The 22045-nt window shown below is 47.7% G+C and overlaps 1 protein-coding gene across 1 annotated transcript in view; it reads left to right on the top strand.

The window, feature by feature from the left end:
• TRIB2 (tribbles pseudokinase 2) overlaps positions 1-22045 on the top strand; it is a 37129-nt gene that overhangs the window by 9550 nt on the left and 5534 nt on the right. The window contains exon 2 of the mRNA XM_043988577.1: positions 201-493. Within this exon, the coding sequence (XP_043844512.1) occupies positions 201-493 (293 nt within the window). The remainder of the gene's footprint in view (positions 1-200; positions 494-22045) is intronic.

Here is a 22045-nt window from a genome sequence, read left to right on the forward strand (position 1 = left end):
AGGTTTTCCCAAGTCAACTCAGATGTCATGAGGTATAGTCTCTAAGGATCCCGCTAGCCCGGTCTGTTTCTGTTCTGTTTTAAGGGCCCTCTCAGGTCTGAGTTTTTGTGTTCTAAGGTCCCTCCCTGCTGTGCCATCCTTTCTCTGGTCAGTTCAGCCAGGCTCTGACCCTCAGCTTTCCTGCTTCTGTCACTCCTCAGGTATTTGATGTCAGCTGCTATCAGGAGTCTCTGGCTCCCTGCTTCTGCCTGCCTGCCCACAACAACATCAACCAAATCACTGAAATCCTTCTTGGGGAGACCAAGGCATATGTTTTCTTTGAACGGAGCTATGGGGACATGCATTCTTTTGTGCGAACCTGCAAGAAGTTAAAGGAAGAGGAAGCAGCCAAACTCTTCTACCAGATTGCATCTGCTGTAGCTCACTGTCACGATGGGGGGCTGGTCCTTCGGGACCTCAAGCTTCGAAAGTTCATCTTCAAGGACGAGGAAAGGTAAGGCACTCCCTTCTCCGTCGTTCCTCACCATCGTGGCTTGGTGGTAAGGTTGCTTCTGTAGTGGAGGTGTGATAGAGGTGTATGAGAAATTTAATGGTGGCAGAGTACATTCCCTGAGAGGCAGCTAGGTAATATAGGGCAGAGAGGGCTGGGTTTGGTGTCAAAAATACCTGGAGTTGAATCTTGCATCAGACTCTTATCAGCTATGGGACTCAATTTCTTCCTCTGTAAAGGAAAGGGGTTCAGTCTGATGAATTCTCAGGTCCCTCCCAATTCTAAATCTCTGCTTCCATGAAGACAGAGTAAATCATGATTAAAAGGTTCTGGAAGATAATCAATGTAAATTCCGCAAGTATTTCAGCAAAAGCCTATGCAAAAAAAAAAAAAAAAGCAAAAGAATATGCCTTCTTTTTCTATGGGTATAACTCATTGTAACTGGATAATAATAATAGAAGTAGGGATAGGGGCCAGACATGTGATTTCATGGGTATAGGGAACTCCCAAGTGAGTAAACACCTTCTACTGGTATACCTTCAAAAAGAGCTGAACACATTGAGACTGAAAGAGGGCTTGCCTTAGGGTTGCACACTCAGCTCATGAATAGCAGAATGTGGATTTGAAACCAGGCCCTCTGAGGCTAAATCCTAGGATTTTGCTACTGTACAGGCTCCTCCTCAGATCCAGATCTTTATATTCCTTCTTTTTAGTCAGCACATCTAGGTTATCTCCAGTTCTGTCCCTAAATATCTATGTTGCCTTGGCCAATGCTTTCTCTTCTCTGTACCTCACTTTACTTATCTGTAAAACAAAGAAAGAGGTTGGACTAGATGTTGTCATAGGCTACTTTTCAATTCTCAAGTAAAATGGAATATGGTTGGCTAGAGCTCAGCAGGGCTCACACTTCCTTCCTGTTTCTTCTCCCACTTACATTTAAAGGGGAAAAAAAAATGTTTATCTGGTTGAAAAATCCTAGAGTTAACAGAGGATATCATATGGTTCAGAGTGAGAAGGAAGAGGGGTCTTAGAGATGATGTAACCCAAGGGTTTTTACATTGTTGGTTTCTTGAACCCCAGATCCCTTCTCAGAATGACTTTAAATGCACACAAAATAATACAGAGATTAACAAGGGAAGCCAGTTATATTGAAATAGCTACAAAATCATAACCCACCCCCTAGTTTGTGGACCCCATATTAGGAATCCCTGACTTAATCGAATCCCCTCATTTTGGAAAAAGGAAAACCACATCCTAAAGGTGGGAGATGATTTGCTGAAGGTCCTGCATTGTCTAATTCTTGGTCCTGGGGATTTTAATCCTAGAATCTAGCTCCAAAACAAGCAATCAATCAATTAAGGATTTGTTAAGTGCTTACCACATGCCATGCACAGTGCCTACAGAATCTTGGGCAGACCTAATGTCCTCTACAGCCTCCTCTGTAAATGAGGGCTCTGAAATTCTGTGTTCTGTCCTCTAAGTTCTTAGGCTCTTTCTGATTCTCCATGCAGCATCACACCTGGATTTTGGCCCTAATTCCATGACCTATGACAAATCACAGACCATTCTAGAGATGGTGTTTCTTCCCTTAAAAATGGCATCCTTGGGGGCAGCTAGATGGCGCAGTGGATAGAGCCCTGGCCCTGGATTCAGGAGGATCTGAGTTCAAATCCAGTCTCAGACACTTAACAATTACTAGCTGTGTGACCCTAGGCAAGTCATTTAACCCCAATTGCCGCTCGCACGGGCGCACACACACACACACACACACACACACACACACACACACACACACACACACACACACACACAAAGAAAAGAAAATGGCATCCTTTCAGAACCCCCATAGGTCATGACAAAGAAGCATTGATGTGGACTCTGGATGTCTGGCTATATCTCAGGTTGTACCTGACTGCCTGCAATGGGGGATATGGCTCTGGAAGGAGATCAGAGAGATGTTGGACTAGGGAGGGGCCATGGCCATGCTGAGAAACTACTGGAGGTGTTTCCAAGCTTTTCCCTTCCTCTCCAAAATGGGAATGAAGACACTGGAGAGCACTGGGGTGTGGGGCACTATGGAGGGAAGGGTGGTGAGATTCTCTGAGAGCTCAGAACCAGTGCATGGTGAAGCAACATCTGGAATTTCAGGCCTTGAATCAGTTCCATTTTACTGGGGAGAAGAGTTTCCTGCTCTACCTTCTTGGCTCCTGCAGCCGGGCTGGTGTCTAGAGATCTTGGATGAATAGATGGAGTGAGTGATTGGGTGGTAGGGCCATGGGCAGTGAGTGGGAAGGGTTTATCTGCTTGCCTTGAGGTGTTGTTATAAGGAAGCTACCTTGGGAACATGCAGGAAGCTACTGTCCAGGCCTGTGACTTGGTTGTGGTATGGAGCGCCGGGTTTGGAAAGCCCCTTGACTTCCTGGTCTTTCAGGAGAGGTGTGGTCTGGGGGCAGAGCTGAGGGATATATCCAGGGCTTATGATTTCATCTTCAATAAGGGTCTCTGCTAGAGTGGCTTCTAGCTGAGGGGTACCAATCTTAATGGATCTGCAAAGGACCTGAGATGAGTTTGAACCTGAGAATCTCATCATCAAAGGGAGCCTGTACAATATCTCTGCACCCTCTCCTTCAATAAAGGAGAAAGCAAACCCTTCAGAGGGGTCCTGGGGCCATTGGATTAGAACTGGAAGGGATGTTTGAGGTCACCCAGGCCAGGCCAGACTCCATCTTGTCTGGGCGAGGAACCCGGGGCCTACAAAGGTTAGAGTCACTGTTGGTGCTCGAGCCAGGATGAAAACTTGAATACTTCTGCATCTCATTCCTGTGTCCTTTCCATGGTAGTGCCTCGGTGGGGCCTAGCTTTTCACTGGGTGCCAGGAATTGAGACAGAGGAGATCTGTTGGATGGGGAGTAGCTGGCTTGATTCCTAATAGGGAAGACAATGTAAACACAGGAAGTGGTGACAAAGATAAACATAGTCACTTATGCATGCAGTCTGCACCCACCCCCAACACCCTGCCCAGGCCTCCTGGGAATCCTTGTTGAGAGTGTACCTCTGGTGTCGACTTCTCCCAATTCATCCCTCCCTCATAAAGAGGCACACATTTCTGGTGGCACCATTCACTGTCCCAGAGTTGTAGAGTGGCATGTTACATGTGCAAGGACCCTCTGTCCATAACATATCCAATATGGGAGGGAACCTCAGAGCAGGGAATGTCAGAACCAGGAGGGACCTTAAAGGTCACAGAAGAGGATCTGGCTTAGAGGGGACCCAGGATCATGTATCAAGCCAGCAGCACTTCTGCATGCCCCCATTGCAGACACCTGAGAAGGTAGCTACACCCCTGGGTCATGCTATGGCTGCCTGCTATTGGGAGTTTGGCTGAGGGCACAGGTACTCTGTGCCCAACTCTTGTGCTCTTCCGCTGGGTAGAGGCAGGACCACAGGCTAGGGATCAGCCAAAGGGATCCTCTGAATTTTGTATTTATGTTGCTCTTTCCCCCACACTACACTTGGACACTGGGAGGGAGACTCCTGTGGGCAGTTGGCAGTAACTTCAGAATACCTCACTTAATGTCCTATTTGTCCCTTGTAGTGTGCCTCTAGAACCCAGCGGGACTCCCAATGACAATTTCATGTGTCATAGCATTGGCTGATGTGGGTCAGACATCTGGGCAGCCTCCTTCTGACAACCAAGTTCAGGGCTAGTGTGCTCTGATGGAAGTAGGAGAGATCTTGAAGTCAGCACTCTGAGTACTGGACCTGACCTTTCTTTTAATTAAAGAGACAGAGACACAGACACTGAGAGTAGAGTGGAGGAGAGAGAGAGACAGAGAGACAGAGAGAGATAGAGAGAGAGTGAGCTTGAGCAGCTAGGTGGTACAATTGAGAGTGCCAAGCCTGGAGTCAGAAAGGCCTGAGTTCAAATTCAGCCTCACACACTTACTAGCAGTGCGACTGAGAAAAATCACTTAATCTCTGTTTTCCTTAGTTTCCTCAACTATAACATGAAGATAGTAATAGTCCCTATTTTCTAGGGTCGCTGCAAGGATAAAATGAGATAATAATTGTAAAGTGCTTATAAATGTTAGTTGTTATTATTATTAATGATAGATAAGTGGAGACAGAGCTAAAAAGGATAGACAGATGATAGATAGATAGTGAAAACTAGTGAGACGGATACATGAAGGGATGCATTGATGGATGGATGGACAAATGGATGGGTGGGTTGTTGGATGGATGGATGGGTAGATGAATGGGTGGGTGGATGGATGGATGGAAGGATGGATGGATGGATGGGTGGGTGGGTGGGTGGATGTATGTATGTATGGATAGATGGATGGATGGAAGAATGGATGTGTGGATGGAAGGAAGGATGGATGGATGGATGGATGGATGGATGGTGGGTAAATGGAAGAATGGATGTGTGGATGGATGGGTGGATGGATGGATGGATGGGTAGATGGATGGGTGGGTGGATGGATGGGTGGGTGGATGGATGGATGGATGGAAGGTTGGATGGATGGATGGATGGGTGGGTAGGTGGATGGATGGATGGATGGAAGAATGGATGGGTGGATGGATGGAAGGAAGGATGGATGGGTAGATGGATGGGTGGAAGTAGATGTAGATATAGCTATAATTCTTTAAGTACTTATTCTGGGCCAGGCTCTGTTCTATGAACCAGAGATAAAAATACAGGCAGCATGGAAGCTAGCCCTTGTTCTCGGGGAGCTGACATTTCAGTGGGGGAAGATAACATGTATACAGTATATGAGAAAGTAAGGGGACCAGATGGGGAGAAGGCTGGGTAGTCAGGAGGTTAGTGCTCTACCTACTGGGTCACCCAGCTACCTCAAGAGGGATGAGGCTCATTCATCTTGGCCCCCAAAGACAGACTCAGGAGCAAAGAGGCTGATGTCGGTTTGTTATGAGGGCAAAGAGTGGGGAGGAGGGAACCTCAGGACAGCAAGGGTTCCCCAACAGTGGAAGCAGCTACTCTGGTGACATCTTGGAGCAGAGACTGGATGAGCCCTTGCAATAGCAGGGATTCCTTTGGCACATGACTCAGTGGCCAGGCCATGGAGGCTGCTTCCAGCTTCCACACCCTGTGATTCTGTGCCCGTGACTTTTGGGGTGAGGAACATCTGACACTGATAATGTGTTTCAGAGTCCCAAGCCCTTTGAAGTCATTATCTCTTTCAGCCTCACATCAAGACTGGGCAATGGGTCTTGCTAGATCCCCATTTTGTAGATAGGGAACTAAGGCTTAGAAAAGATAAGTGCTTTACCCAGAAGCAGGCAACTTTTTAGTATTGGAGGTAGGATTTGAACTCACATCTCTTCTGGCTTCTGGTCTAGTATTATTTTTCCTATTCAGTGCTGCCATCCTGATCCTTATTTCTTCCCCAGGCAGCAGATGGCACAGCAGATAGGGCGCCAGGCCTGGAAGCAGGAAGGCCCGAGTTCAAATCCAGGTTCAGACACTTAGTAGCTGTGACTCTGAGCAAGTCATTTCATCGTGTTTGCCTGAGTTTCCTCATTTGTAAAATGGGGTTAATAATAGCACCTATCTTTCCAGGGTTGTAGTGAGGATCAAATGAGATGGTAATTGCAAAGTGCTTAGCTAGTGCCCGTCATATAGTAGGTGCTATATAAGTGTTAGCTATTATTATTTTTTCAGGTGCCTGCTAGAATACTCTGAGTGGGGGCAGGTACTTGATAAGGGTTTGTTGAAATGAATGTGATGGGAAATGTGACCTTCCTGGGTCCAGCAGTCCCATCAGAACAGCGCAAGTGATGCCCCGATTCCTACCTCAGTACAGTGTGTGTCCTAGAGAAAGGGCAAGTAGATGATTCTCTTAATAGGCGTGCTGGGCAATCATTCATGTAGCTGCTTAAGGAATGGATTTGGACTGAATGGCTGAACAAACGAATAATTCAGTTAGCTGCTTAACATCATAAAATTGGAAAGGACCCGATAGGTTGTCTAGGCCAACTGAACGCCCTCCCCAGAGCGTCGGGCCATTATCACGTCAGGCCTCTCTCTATCCAGCATCCAGGCCCTCACACCATTATTGACAAACAACCTGCTGTCTCTCCTGGAGGACCTCCAGTAACTGGGAAGCCCCTCCTGCATGTGGTGGCCACCCAGCATTTTGTTGCAAAACCCTTCATTGCTGAGAACATTCTGGTTTTGTTGATCTCTTAGAATGCTCTCGTCTTGGTCTTCATGTAAAGTCATTGGGTCACAGGCCTGGGAGGGACCCAAGAGCCCATCTCTCCCAACTGGAACCTTCCCCCCAACAACAGACCCGTGAGTGGTGGGCCAGACTGAAGCCTCCTAAGGAGGGGCAGCCCAGGGAAGCTGCCCATTTCCTGCAGGACAGCTCTGCTGGCTGGAAAGCATCTTTATGTTTTCTCACAAAACCTAAAGTTGCATCTTGGTAACTCCCGCTCCAACTGCCCCTAGTTCTCTCTTCTGGCTCCAAACAGGCCAAGGCCTATCCCTTTTGGCCACATGCTGCCCTCCATTCTTTGTTTTTGTTTTTTTGTTTTGTTTTGTTTTGTTTTTGTGAGGCAATGGGGGTTAAGTGACTTGCCCAGGGTCACACAGCCAGTAAGTGTCAAGTGTCTGAGGCTGGATTTGAACTCAGGTCCTCCTGAATCCAGGGCCAGTGCTTTATCCACTGCGCCACCTAGCTGCCCCTGCGCTCCGTTCTTTATGGAATACGTCTAATCCCCCTTTGATTTCTTAAAGACAATGCTCATGCCCCTTGTAAAGGGAAGTGGTCATCCAGGGAAAGGACTGTTGGGTTGGAGTCAGAAGACATTCCAGATCTCCTTCCATCCCTTGCTCTAGATGTGATTTTAGGCAAGTCCCTTGATCTCCTCGGGCCTCAGTTTCTTCATTTGTAAGATGAGGAGCGTGGGCTTTGAGATCCCTTTTGTCTCTAAACCGTTGGGTCCCACCTTCCTATGATCTCTGCCATCACCTTCATCCCCAACCCCTTCACCCATTCCTTCCAATGGAATAGTATTTAATTCCTTCTCTCCCTTGGTCTTGCTTTTATGAATGGGCTCCTAGTCTTCTGTGGGGAGCCTGTTTGGGAGGGATGCTTCAATTCCTTTCCAGTAAGCTCAGAGATCTTCTTAGTATGATGAAATCCTGGTACTGGAGTCAGAGGATGTGGTTCTAATCCTGACTCTTTTGCCTGTGAGACTTTTGGCAAATGATTTCCCCTCTCTAGGCCTCAGTTTCCCTTTTTGAAAAATGAGGGGTTTGGGGGTTGGGCTGTATGATCCCTGTGGCCCCTCTGAGCTCTAATATTCTACGATCTCAGGCCCTTTCTGTTGTCTCTGTTCTAAGCTCTTTTCTAGCTTTCATATTCTATGTTCTAAGGTCTGTTCCAACTCTGACATTCTGTGTTCTAGAAGGTCCCATCTGGCTCAGTCATTCTGTGCCATGTATCATCACTTTCATTGGCCTGAAAAGTTCTTCAAAGCAGGGATTTTTTTTGTATCCCCAGTGCTCAGTATAGCTGTGCCTTCCACAAAGTAAGTGCTTGAGAAATTCTTCTGGTCTCTTCCAGCTCTGACATTGTGCATTCTCAGGTCCTCTCAGATCTGATATTCTGGGTTTCAAGGTCCCATCTGGCCCCAAATCTGAGATCATCTGAACTTGTGTCCTCTCCTCCAAACATCTGAAAACTGCCTTTCAGAGTAGTCTAGCTCAGTGTTGTTTTGTCTAATACCTGCCTAGGGACAATCTGCATATGACATCTGTTCCTAGTGACCCTAATACTCATCACTATATATAGACCCTGCAGTGCTTAATTCTGTCTTTGCATTCCCTCTCCAGGCTACTGTGGGAAGCTCAGTACATTGGGGAAGATGGGCCCGTGAAAGGTCCAGAGCCCTGCCTGTCTTGGAAGAGTCTCTGTCTGTGTCCAATCCTTGATTTTCCATAGGATGCTATCAGTCAGTATTCCTTGGCAGGAAGTACCCCCACCAGCAGTTACTTTTTGGAGGGACTGTAGGTAGTATTGGAAAGCAGATGTCTCAGAAACCATCAACTGTCATGCACTGTGGGAAAGCCTGGACAAGAGCCACCTAGGCTTGGGTGCTTGGCACCTTGGCATCGGTATTGGGAAAGCCCACGCTGGAGAACCCCTAGAACTTGCTGCTGGGCCACCCTCATGTTCCCTTTTAGCATCTGTTTACCTTCTTCTGGTCCCTAGAAGAACGTGGCCAACTACAAGGCTCACTGACTTCCTGACAGGCCGGCCGTCCTTAGTCAGAACCTGGCTTCAAATCCCAACCTCGACAGTGCACCTGTCACATTGTCCCTTGGGAGGATCAGTTTCCTGATCTGTAGAATGGTAATGATAATGCCTGTATTCTAAACTGGGAAAGCACTTTGTTACCTTAAGGAATTTTAGGAATTCAGCAATAGCAACTATTTTTTAAGCACCAGCTGTGCTGAAGGATCTATGAACAAGCATCTATTAAGCAGCGAGTCTGTGCCACGTATTATGTGTGCCAAGCTAACTTGCCAGGTGACATTAGATAAGTCACAGCTTCTCTGGACGTACATTTTCTCACCTGTAAAATCCAGGTCAGTTGATTTTAACTGATGACTGTATGCAGAGATGGCAAGGTGCACCCTGCCCACTTGGAGATAATGTCAAATAGAACTGATATAAAACCTCAGTCCGGGATCGGTAAATAACAGTATTGATTTATTCAGGAATTGGAAGGAGAGTTCAGAGACACTAAGTCCTCCCTGACTAGGCTAGAATCTCATAGCAGCAGGAGCCTAGGTTTGGAATGCACCTACCTCGATCATCTTCCGGTCCAACCCTTTCCCATTTGTCAGATGAGAGAACTGAGGCCCTGGCTCCCCAAAAGTAGCATGATGCTGAGGAAGGATTTATGTCCAGGGGCTCTTCACACATTCTTACCCCCCCCCCATAGGATCATCCATCTTCCATGGGAAGGGGGTCATCCTTCTATTTTCCAGTTAAGGGAGGTCAGGTTCATTGCTGGAGGTCACATAGGTAGTAAATGACAAAGCCAAGATTTGAACTTCTGCCATCTGACTCCAAAGCCAGCTGTTAAGTGGTCATCAGAGTTTTGCTGAAGAAGGAACTCTCTCCCTCCTGAGGCAGCTCATTCCACTTTCAGATAGCATGGTCTGAGGACAGTGACTCCCAAGCTACAGAAGGATGGTTCTAGCAGCCTCCTCAGAAAGAGGAAGCAGGAGGTCAGTCTGCTGTGAACTCTTGGGGATGACGCCATGCTTTTTTTTTTTTTTCTAGGTATTCACTAATAATTCCTTGCACAATACATAACACGATGTTGCCAGGAATCTCAGTCAAGTTCACTGGCCTCGAGTTTGTAGACTGATTTCTTCCTTCTCTTTTTAAAAAAATAAATATGGACACTTAGTTCTTTATTCCCCTCTCCCATTGTCTTCACCTTTCAAACACCATGCAGGATTGGAGGTGGGTACTGGCATGTGGCATAGACCAAATACTAAGCAATGGTAAGTGCAATAGAGAGATGCAAAGCAAAGTGTGTTGTGAGGCCTGAGGTGAAAGGTCATGACTAACAGAGGGAGTGCTGAGGATGTGTGAAGGAGGAAGCCCTGTTGACATTGGGCCAAGGTGATTTGATGGGAGCTCAACAGCCAGAGATGGGGGAAGGGAGATTCCAAGGAGGCACAAGGTAGGAAACAATAGGCATATATGGGGGTGCCAAGGGATTTATTTTGGCCAAACTATTGTATAAGTGGTGGGAAATAGTCTAAAATAAGGCTTGGGCAAGAGAGTCTCATGCTCTAGCCTATGGGACCTTGAGACCCATGTTAAGGAGCCAGAACTTTACTTGTGGGGTGGTGAAGAGAGCGTGAAGGGAGGACTTTGAGCAAGTCGTACGTAAGGAAGATTCATCTGATGGTCCTGTGAAAGAGAGAGGATCAGGGAAAGAAGAGATCCTGAAAGACCTATAAGGGGGCTCTAGGCGTAGTGAGGGAGTAGAGAGGGGAACAAAGGAGGCTAGGCTTGGTGTCCAAGAGAAGCGTTCAAATACCATCTCTGTCACTTCCTAGTTGTCTGAGTAAGTCACTAAGCCCCGGTTTCCTCATTCTCAAATCGGATCAATAATGCTTGCAGCCCTCAGCGAATAATGTGACATGGATCCAATGCTTCTCTACATTGGGCTACTCTTATCAGAGATGAAATGATTGGAATGTGAGTGGTCTTGACTATGTGCAAGTACCAATATCCTTCTTAGTACAGATATCTCTCAGTCTGGGTCTGGACAGGCACATTGTTGCTTGGTCTTTATTTTATCAGGTCATTGATCTGACAGTCTTTTATGCCCCATTAGATCCTGGCTTTGGCTGTTGTTAGAGAAGAGGGGCTGTATGGGTCAATTAATCAGTCAAAAAGCATTTATTAGGCACCTACTGTGTCAGACAGTTTGCTAGGTGTCTGAATGAAACAATCTCTGCTCTCAGTGAGCTTACCTTCTAACAGGGAATGAATGCCCTGAGACATAGAGAGACAAGAAAGAGTAAGATTACCTCTATTTGCTTATTCCTTCCACTCCAAGAATTACAGAAGCTCACCCTGGGAAGGAGGTGCCCAACCTCACTCCCAAAACAGGAATCCCTTCTCTAACATTCCTGTTAGGAAGTTATTCAGCTTATGCTTGAACCCCTTGAGAGACAGGGAACTTCCTCACCACTCAGGCAGCCCCTATAATGTTTAGATGGCTCACATTATTAGGAGTTTCATTGGGCAAAATATGCCTTCTTGGTACTTCCCCTTATCGTTCTTAGTGTTGATCTGTTGGAATAAGCAGAATGGGCCAGATCCCTCTTTTTCATGATCATTTTTTTTTTCTGAAAGACAACGATTTTTCTTCCCATCCTTTTCTTGCCTGCCCCTACCCCAGGCTTTCTGTTCTCTAGGCTAAATAAGCATCTCTGGTTCCTTGTAAAATCTCTCCACAATAGTTGCTCCTGGTGGGAGTGCTTAGTATAAATTTATCCTGCCACTCTCTCTGGAGGACAGTCCTTCACTCAGGGATTGCTTGTAACATCTACAGGGTTATAGGCAAACAGGTTTCCAGCTAAATTATTAGTTTTCTTCCAAGAGCATCTCAGTCAATAATTTCTGCACAAGACTTTTCCCTCATCCTTCTTGGTTGCTAGTGTCCTTCCCTCTCCCCTCCCCCCAGGGAGGTGGTGGGGATACATTTTATCTACTTTGTAAAGATTTATGTATGTGCATATTGTCTTTCTCTCTAAGCTCCTTGGGGGCTGGGATGGTTTCACATTTGTAAGTGTATCCTTGGTGCCTAACCCAGTGCCTGCTAAACATCAGATGCTTAAGAAATACTTTTAATTGAGTGATTTAAGAAAGAATTTCCTAGAGGTAACATGGTAGCAAAAGGAAGGATAACAGTATAACAGTCTAGGAGACAGGAGACCCAATGAATTCTTGTCCTGTTTTGACCATTTTGCCAGGTATATGACCTTATCCAAGTCATGTCCCCTCTTTGGGCCTCAGTTTCTTCATCTGTAAGATGGAGCTGATAGAACTCAGGATCATTGAGGGAAGAGTACTTTGTAAACTTTAAAGCACCTTGGAGATGCAAGGCAAAGAATGCTGGGCTTAGAATCATGGGGCTGTGCATTCCAGTCCTGCCTCTCATACAGAGCACATCACTTAACTGCTCTCAGCCTCAATTTCCACACTTTAAAATAGAGATGCTCATATATTTCCCAGGGCAGTTAAGGGAAACACATAAGATGATTTTGTAAAATGCTTTGGATATCTTACATCATTATATAAATGTGAAGTATTATTTATTATTAGAAATCTACAGATGCCCAATAATGGAACAGACTGTTGCAAAAGGTAGTGATCTCCCTCTTCCCTACACATATCCAAACAAAATCTAGGTGAGCACTTGGCAGGGCTGTTGTTGGCAGGATTCCAGTTTCACCTGGTTGCACCTGATGGGTAATTTTGGCTCAGAGTTTGTGTGAAACCCTGATTTCTGCCTCTATCACTGGACTGTAGTAATGAATACTTGACTCCCTGATCCTTTGGGTAGCCTGGTGTCTCTCTCTGGCCTCCAAGGAAAAGGATGAGTTAGTGAAGCTTTTGTCAGGGGAGGGCCGCCTCCTCCTTGTTTAGAAGTTCTCTGCGGCTCCCACTGGAATCAGTGTGAGGAGGTCAGTCAGGGGCACAGACTGTCCCTAGCCCTCTAACTCTCCAGAGTGAATCAGCTGGGAAGGTGAACAGCAGGAGAAATGAGGCCTAAGCTAAGTGTGTGTGTGTGTGTGTGTGTGTGTGTGTGTGTGTGTGTGTGTGTGTGTGTGTGTGTGTGTGTGAGAGAGAGAGAGAGAGAGAGAGAGAGAGAGAGAGAGAGAGAGAGAGAGAGAGAGAGAGAGAGAGAGAGAGAGAGAGAGAGGGGGCGAGAGAGAGAGAGAGAGAGAGAGAGAGAGAGAGAGAGAGCATCAACCAGGCAGGAGGCAGTGCACAAATGACAATCACCTTCTGTTTGTTAGGTCTTAGACTAGGTGTTGGTGACACAAAGAGGAAAGAAAAAGGAATAGTCCCTGTTATCATCTCCATTTTACAGGTGAGGAAAGTGAGATCAGAGAAGTCTCAAGATCATAGATCTCAAACTTGAATTAACTTTTGAAGCTCTCTTATCCAACCAACCCATTTTACAGAGAGGATAAGCGGCTTGGTCATAGTCACAAAGCTTGTGAGCCTTTAGGAGGAATTTGACAGAGCCAGGCCTGGAGTCAGGAAGACCTGAGTTCAAATCCAACCTCAGATACTTACTAGTGTGACCCTGGGCAAGTCATTTAATCTCAGTCTCCTTAACTGTAAAATGGGGGTAATAATATTACCTGCCTCCCTGTCAAAAGTGTCAGTAATTGTTAAAGCACTTGGTACATGGTAAAGACTATATAAATGCTATTATTATTAATTATTACTGTTTAAGTGAGGGAACTGAGGTGCAGAGGAGTTAAGGTATTTTCTCACAGTCACAGAGAATGGAATTGTCTTCATTCTCTACTTGTGGGGCCAAACAGACCTGGTATGATCTCCCCTTTTCCATGAGGTTTCCTCAGATGTTTAACTCCCCCCCTCCCCATCCCGCAAGTCTTCTTGATTAGGCTTAACAAAAAGTCTTCCTTAAAAACACCACCTACCTGCAAAGTCTTTTTTTTTTTTTTCCATCCTATCCACCTATTAAGGTGACATAGTGAGCATATTTCAGGCTTTGCTGACTCCATACTCAGTGTACTCTCTGCCACATCCCACTGGTTCCCCAGCCCCTGACCAGCATGGGCGGCACCTTGGTTGCTGTGTTAGTGGAGAAGTCCCTCAGTGACTCTATTTCTTTCTCTGAGAGATGCGGTTAATCATCCTTGCATGACCTGCCCCTCGAAGGATTGCCCCAAACTTGAAGGCTCTTTAACAATGGACCTAATCCTCAGAGGCTTGCCTATTGTGTGAGTTAATAAAGGGACTGCATTAAGTAAGAGACTGTAAGGCCTAAACTTGATTGGAAATGGTTTTCTTGGTTTCAAATGTGACTAGCTGATGTACTTTATAGGAGGGTGAACTGGGTGACCTTGGGCAAAGGTGACTCTTCCCATCTCTGGGCAGATTTCCCCACTTAGGAAACAAGCAAACAGGGTCCAGTGATGGCTAAAGCCCCTTCCATTTTGGGCTGCCTCTAAGCCATCATCAGTCTAGGACTGGAAGGAACCTTTGAGCTCATGTAGGTCTACCCGGTCATTTTTCAGATCATAGGTTCATCATATATATAGATCCAGAAGGGGCCTAGAGGTCAGTTAGTCTGGCCCTTTCACTTTTGACACCCAGGATGTTTTGAGTGACTTCACCAAGGTCATATAGGTAGTGATCCAAGTCAGGATTCAAACTCAGGCCCTGATTCCATACCTAGGGATCTTCCCAGTGCCCTATAGCCATATCACATTTTTTTTTCAACTGGTAAGATTGTATCATTCTTCAGATGTAGAATGATTTTAAAATCCCAAGAAGTCCAAGTTAGAAGAAAGAGGCAATGATTATTTCTCTTAGGAAAATGAAGAGAAAATCAGAAGGCCTTTTTGGAATGGCGGAGAAAAAGAGAAAGATCCACTGAGTTCTTGAAAAGCTCAGGTGGGCCCCCACCCCCACCCCAGGGCTTGGCAACAGGGCAGGCATGGGAGAAGAATCACTCCTGTAGCCCCTGTTTGATAGGGAGAGGTGTAGTGGTCAGGGAAGGAAAACCTGAGTTCCAATCCTGCCTCAGACCCCTACCAGTAGTGCAATTCAGGGTCATCCTTCTGTGCCCCTAGGCAGCTCTCAAGGCCAGCAGAGGTAGAGAAAGTGCTGAGCTGTCTTCCCAGAGGGCCCCTCCCCCAGTGCAGCCCGAGGGCACTCCTCACCACACTCCCTCCCAGCCACTGATGTGTAGAGGCCTGCCAGGTGTCCCAGTAGCAGCCTCGTTCTTCCTGGTTTCAGGTACTTACCAGGCTGAGAGGGCCTGAATCAGGACGTCATCCAGGGGATTCCCACCCAGATAACAGTTTGGCCGAGGTGACTTCTGGGATCTGTTTCCACTCTGACAATGAGATTTTCCTCCCTCAGCTTACAGGGAGTGGGGAAAGAAACCAGCCCATGAAGCACAGATGTGCAGATCTGTAAAGTGCTTTGAAATCCTTAAATTGCCATCTGAAAGCTTGTTGTTGTTATTGTTGCTTTATGACCAGCCAGGGAAGAGACTTCGAACTAGGGGCTTGACCCTTATACTTTTTAGATGAGGACACAGTGACTTACCCAAGGTCAGCCAGATAGGGAGTGTCTGAGGTTGTTGGAGGACTGGGGTCTGGCTCTGACTTAATTTCTTTGACTCTATTTCCCAGCTGTAAAGTAGAGGTAATAATCATACTTCTGATGCCCATTCCAGCTAAGGGAGGCTGGGATGCTCCTGTCCCCCCCACCTGTGTCACAGGAACCCTAACGGTCTGAGGTCACCTTCCACCCCCAACCCTGGAAGTGGAGTCTCACTGGGATCTCATGTATGATGGAGAGGAAGAGAACGGACACTTGGCTTTTCTCTTCAGACAGATTTTATCAATTAATGTATGACTGATCTGCCCAGGAGGGGAAATACCCAGAATTTCAACCACATTTCTCCACCTTAAGCCTGTCAGAATGCTCGCTCTGCTTCAGGACTCCAGGTGTTTGGGTCTCCTGCCCATTCCTGTTATCCAGAGTCAGCTGGGCCCCCACCTTGGAAGGGCATGCCTTTAATTCTGTCCTGATTTGCTGTCTGTCACCCACTCAGCTCTGCCAGCCACCAACAGCATTCACAGAGGCCCCCCCCCCATTTCCCCCAGAATCACAGAATTTAGGAGGTGGAGACTAGCTGCCAGCTAGTCCAAACCAAAGGAATTTCCAGTATAAAATATAAAGAGGACTCCCCCACACACATACACACACACTCCCCAAGAAAGCATTCTCTCTCCTACCTGAAGGGAGGGGCAGCCCACCACCTCTTGGGGGGGAGCTCCTCAAAATTGCAAGAAATTTGTGAATTTCCCTGAACATCAGCCTAAATTGTTCTCTCCACAGCTCATCCCCATTCTCCTAGATTTGTCCTTTGGGGCCAAGAAGAATAACTTTAATGCTCCTGCTGTGGGACAGCCCTTAAGATAATCCAGGATGGCCAACGTGTCACCCTGAATCTTCTCCAGGCCAACATATCCCTGTTCTTTCAAAACTCTCCCTACTCGGGCTTCTTGTGCTACTGAGAAGATCAAGGCCTTGAACTCTTCCCTCTTCCCTCATCTGTTATACCTCCCAGCCCCAGGTGCTGACCCCTCACTCCCTCCTCCTTTGCTTCAGGTGCTAAAGAAGGAAGTGTGTCTTTTCCTTGTCAAGGCCAAGCCCTCTTCCCCTTCCCCTCCCATCTCTGTTATTTCCTACCGGCATCTCATCCAAGAAGAGGCCTCTCCTTGGGCTTCATCCTTTTAGATGTTCCTCTGGCCTCTCCCTCACACTGGCTTGGCTGACAAAGCCCTCTCCCAGTTACACTGATGGTGGTGCGTTTCCATGTGCATCACTCCCCTCCCATGCCCTGTGTCTATGGGTGCAGCACACAGCTTTAGCCTGCGTGTAGTCTCCAGAGTGGGAAGGCCATCCCAGAGAGTGTGAGCTCTTGGAGGGCAAATCTCTCTTGGCTTACCAGTATCTACAGTGCTTAGAGCAGAGCTTGGTGCGGAATCATTGACTAGTCAGTGCTTGTTCATTCATTCCTTTATTTGTTCCATATTGGACTTGGAGTCAGAAGGTGTGGACTTGTATAAAGACTCTACTATTGGTTCCCTTCCCTGAGCCTCATTTTCCTTATCTGCACAGTGAGGGCAGTTGAGGATCTAAAGCAACATTCCGCTAATGATTTCCTATCACTTTTAATCTGATAGCACCCTGGGCCTAAAGGTGGGAAGGAGCTTCTAAGACATCTTTTATACCTGAGGCATTTGTCAACCAGCCCCCAGAGCCTCCCAAGTTATTTTCTTGAGGGGTCAGAAAACTGAGGCCTGGGGCAAGGCGATGACTCACCCACGGTGACAGGAAGTCAGGGATGGAAGGAGTCTGGGTCTCCTGCCCCCTGCATCCTGAACCCTTGCCAGCGCATGGTAGCAATTCTCAGATCTGGGGATTCACCCGCTCTGGCTTCTTCAGGGCAAAGGAAGCCTATGGGGCTTTGGCTAATTTTGAATGAAATCATGAATCACCTGTGCCGCTTCTCCCGGAAAAGAGCTCTTTTCAGTCAGAGGATCCAGTGAAGACAAGGAGGGAAGGAGGGAGGGAGGGGAGAGGGAGGAGGGAGGGAAGGATTAACCAATCCTTTACACCTTCTGGGTTTTAATGATTTATGGAAAAGTGACATGTGCTTCAGAGTGTTGGCAGCGCCGGGTAGCAGGGTGTAATTTCATTTGTGAAAGGCTTTTGCGATCACAATTAAAGAGGGCAAATCTCATTCCAGGCTCTGTCTTGTAGTGTGCTGTAAACAAACCAAAGAACGCAGGCTGGCAGGGGAGCCCAGAGACAGAAAGCAACTTTCTCAAGGACACACAGCTATTCTTTGGGGGAGCTCAGAACTGAAACCATTCATTCATTTGGCACGCATTTATTAAGCCCCTACTGTGTGCCAGGCACAGGGATTGCTCTTTCTTGGACTGGACCTGAGATCTCATTGGTGTCTATCTTCCAATGAGGAAATTCCTTCACCCAATGCAGAGTGGCACCTCTTCTGCACCTGATAGGAAGTAGTATTGGCAATGTTTATAAAGCATTTAGCACAGTTCCTGGCACATACTAGGTGTTTTATAAATGCATACTCCCGGGGCAGCTAGGTGGCACAGTGGATAGAGCACTGGCCTGGAGTCAGGAGGACCTGAGTTCAAATCCAGCCCCAGACACGATACTTACTAGCTGTGTGACCCTAGGCAAGTCACTTAACCCCAATTGCCTCACAAAAAAACCAAAAAGAAACAACAACAACAACAAAATAAATGCATACTCCCTTCTCCCTCTCTAGGGATAGTGAGAGGCTCCAAAGTTCAAGGGAGGGACCCTTCAGAAGACATCTTTTCTAACACCTTCATTTTACAGTTGATGAAATGGAAGACGTGTCCAAGGTCACACAAGGAGTAAGGGACAAAGGCAGAATCTGCACCCAAGACTCCTGCCTTTGAAGCCAGCTGGCTGTCTACCCAGACTGCCTCTCTGGGCCATGCTGGGGTGAGAGAGACAAAAAAAGAAATAGCCCCTACGTCATGAACCTGCCATTCTCCTGAGGGAAACAAAATACAGCAAAGTGAATGTCAAATAGTTCAAAAGATGAACTTGGGTTCGAGTTTTGCCTCTAAGCTGTGCCTGCTTTGTGACCCTAGGCACATCACATAGCCTCTTATGGTCCTCTCCAACTCTGAAAGTCTCCTTTCTCTCTACCTACGAAAGCAGGGGTCTGGGTGATTTGGGGCAGGTGCTTCTGGTTGGAACTTGTCATCTTGCTCTGGGAGTCTTTTGTGATGAAATAAAGGATCACTATCACTGAAGCTTACAATCAGACCCCTCCTCCATTAGCCCTTTGCATAGCTAGGCAGGTGGGAAGGAACAATGAATTTGCAGCCGGGGCACCGGTTCAAATTCTGACTTTGCTGTTTTGTAACGTCATGATCCTGGCTGCTTCACACCTTAGTTTTTTCATCTGTGAAATGGGAGTCCCCTTTCCTCCCTCTGTCTTGTGAGGTGAGTGCTTTGAAAGCTAGGAAGGATGGAATAAACAGGATATACTCTTAGGTCCTCTTGGCCTGTGTCCCTGGTATATAAAGAAGGAGCAGAGATTTGGTGACTTGGGGTCTTGTCAGCTGTGACCTTGAGCGGTATTCCTAACTGCCCTAAAATAGTCCCTGGAAAACCCACTCCCTCCTTCCCCCAGTCTACTCTGCTTTGTCTCCGCATGTACCAGAGCCAAAGTCTGCTCAGATGGTTGGGGCAGGGAATGGGGCTCCTTGGAGAGTGACTGGGGAAGCATTGGAAATCTCACCCACATAGACACAGAGATTCATGAGATTGTACAGCCAGGAAGGACAGAGTTTCTTGTGTAGTCTAGGACTTTGCTCAACAGAGAGATAAGGAAGGAGGGGAGAGAGGAAGAACAGGAGGGAAGGGAGGGAGGGAGGGAGGCAAAAAGGAAGGGAAGGAAGGATGGATGAAGAAAAGGAAGGAAGGAAGGAGAGAGAAAGGGAGAGAGGGAGAACAGAAGAGAAAGAGGGAGGAAGAAAAGGAAGGAAGGAGGGTGGGAGTGAAGGAAGGGAGGAAGGAAAGAGGGAGAAACAGAGAGGGAGAACAGGAGGGAAGGGAGGGAGGGAAGGAGGAAGAAAAAGAACAAAGGAGGGAAGGAAGGAAGGAAAGAAGGAGGGAGGGAGAGAGGAAAGGAAGGAAGGAGAGATGGAAGGAGGGAGGGAGAAAGAAGGGCAGGAGAAAAGAAGGAAAAAAAGAAGGGAGGAAAAGGAGTTGATGAGAGGATTTGGGTTTAAATCCCAGCTGTGCTGTTAAGAACTATGTGCTGTTGATAACATGATCTGTGTAACCTTGAGCAATCCACTTAACCTTGGTTTCTTCCTCTGTTAAGGGATGGGGTTGAATTCTATAACTCCTAAGCTCCTTCCACCTTAGCCTGGCTGACCTGAGCAGAATCTGTCCAAGCCCAGAGACCTGAGGATGTCAAACCCAGGAGAGCTGAGCCTAGAGGCACCTCAAAGCACAGGGTGCTGGCCAAGAGGAGCAGGAGCCAGCTCCGGAGGGGTTGGGGGAGGGGGGGAGGAAAACATTCTGGGCCCCCTTCGCCCACACCCACTTGGGTGCCAGCAGTGGAAGGGGGGCCTGCAGAAAAGCCCTGGGCTGCGGGGTCCCTGTGAGATCCCTGTTCAGCCTGAATGCTCTGCGTCAGTGAATGGCATATTGATAAATCCTCAGAGTGGCTTTGTTTTTCCTGGGTTTCCCTGTCTGTTTCCATGGAGACGGCCACGCATTTCCTTCAGAGGGCCTCCACCACCCTCTAACTGTGCCTCTGTGATTCCATTCACCAGCCATGGGAAGACATTCACAGGCAGAACCCAAGCCCCCTCCCCCCCTTCCAGAGTGATGAGTCAGGGGGTGTGTGCAAGTGTGTACTGCATGGGATGTCTGTGTGGGGTGTGTGTGCAGGGGTATATGGATGTGATGTATGTGTATGCTGTGTGTGTGAGTGAGTGGGGCGTATGTGAGTGCGTATGTGTGTGAGATGTGTATATGTGGTATATGTATGTGTGAGTGTAAGTTTGTGTGTATATGTAATGTGAGTGTATATGTGTATGTGTGTGTGTGTGTGTGTGTGTGTGTGTGTGTGTGTGTGTGTGTGTGTGTGTGTGTGTGTGTGTGTGTTGAGCAGGCTCATACCCCCCCCCCCCCCCGCCCCGCCCCACCACACATTAGGAAAATGGAAGGTGTTTTGTTTGTTTGACCAGACAAATGGATTTTCCCCTGTCCTCCTTGTTTCCATGTTGTACTTTGAAGAGGGGCTGGAGGCTGGGCACTGAGCTGGGAGCAGGGGCTTTGCAGTGTCATGATCTCCCTGGGACAGCTCCATCCCAAGCGGGGCTGGGGCTGGTGGGGGGACTGTCTGTGACTTGGGGAGTGAGGACACAGTGTTTCTGGCTGATAACCAGGCTCAGAACTTGCATTATCCTGTCCTGTTGGGTTGGACAGCCTAGCAATGGGCAGAATCTTATAGCAGAGACTCAGCTGGTAGGTGCTGATGGTTGGGAACCCTGATCAGAGCATGTTACCTTGACTTCGAAGGGATCGGAGAACACATAATGAAAAATGACAAGGGAAAGGCAACATCAGCAGGGAGTAAGTGACCTTAGAATACCGAACCTTAAGACAGAGCCTGGAATATCAGAACTGGAGGGAGACTTAGAACAGACTGTCAGAGCAAGACAGGACCTTAGAACACAGAATGATGAGGGCAGCTAGGCGGCACGGTGGATAAAGCACTGGCCCTGGATTCAGGAGGACCTGAGTTCAAATCCAGCCTCAGACATTTGACAATAGCTGTGTGACCCTGGGCAAGTCACTTAACCCTCATAGCCCTGCCCCCCCAAAAAATATTGGAAAAAATAAAAGAACCTAGAATGTCAGAGCGGGAAGGGACCTTAGAATGTGTACCATAAGAGCTGGGGCATCCCGAGGAGGCATCCCGCCCCGTGCCCCTCCTTCCATCTTAGAGGCCCACAGTGGGCAAAGGCCTTGCCCATACTCAATGGTGAGTCAGGCCTCTGGCCTGGGTCTCTTGCTTCCTAGGTGCAGGCCCCTTCTGCTCTTCCTCATGGACTGATGTCAACAAGAACAGGATGTTTGCTAAGCCGAGAAGGAGCAGAAGAAATGACCTCTGAGTGTGAGAAGCGAGCCCTCCCCCATCTCTGTCCTCTCTTGGGCAATCGCAGGCCCAGGAGGCAAGAGCGGCCTCCTCCCCAGCAGTGGCTGTACTGGGGGCACTCACATGAGCCAGGCACACTCCCGTGGGGCATCAGGCAGCGCAGAGACTCAGAAGGATCCCGGTTGTGCCAGTCTTGCCATCCTGATGTCCCAGGAGCCCTTTGTCTCTCTTTCCTGCTTGTCCTCTGTCTGAGGCTTAAAGGGGGAGCTGGGGGAGGGGAGCAGCATGCTCATGGGACAGTCAGTGTGCCTGGAGGGCTGAGGAGGAGGATTTGGGGGGGGGCAGCCAGCTTCAAGGGAGAGTTTCCAATAATCACAATTTGGCTATTTCCATGCATTAAAAGCACAATATCCATTAAGAGCTGAGAGGGCCTTAGATCATCCAACCCCAGAAGTGCAAAATCTCAGGATTTAAGAGAGAGAAGGAATCTCCATAGAAGCTCCTACCAACCCTATC

This window comes from Dromiciops gliroides, chromosome 2 (assembly GCF_019393635.1).
Source record: "Dromiciops gliroides isolate mDroGli1 chromosome 2, mDroGli1.pri, whole genome shotgun sequence".
In the NCBI taxonomy this organism is placed as follows: domain Eukaryota; kingdom Metazoa; phylum Chordata; class Mammalia; order Microbiotheria; family Microbiotheriidae; genus Dromiciops; species Dromiciops gliroides.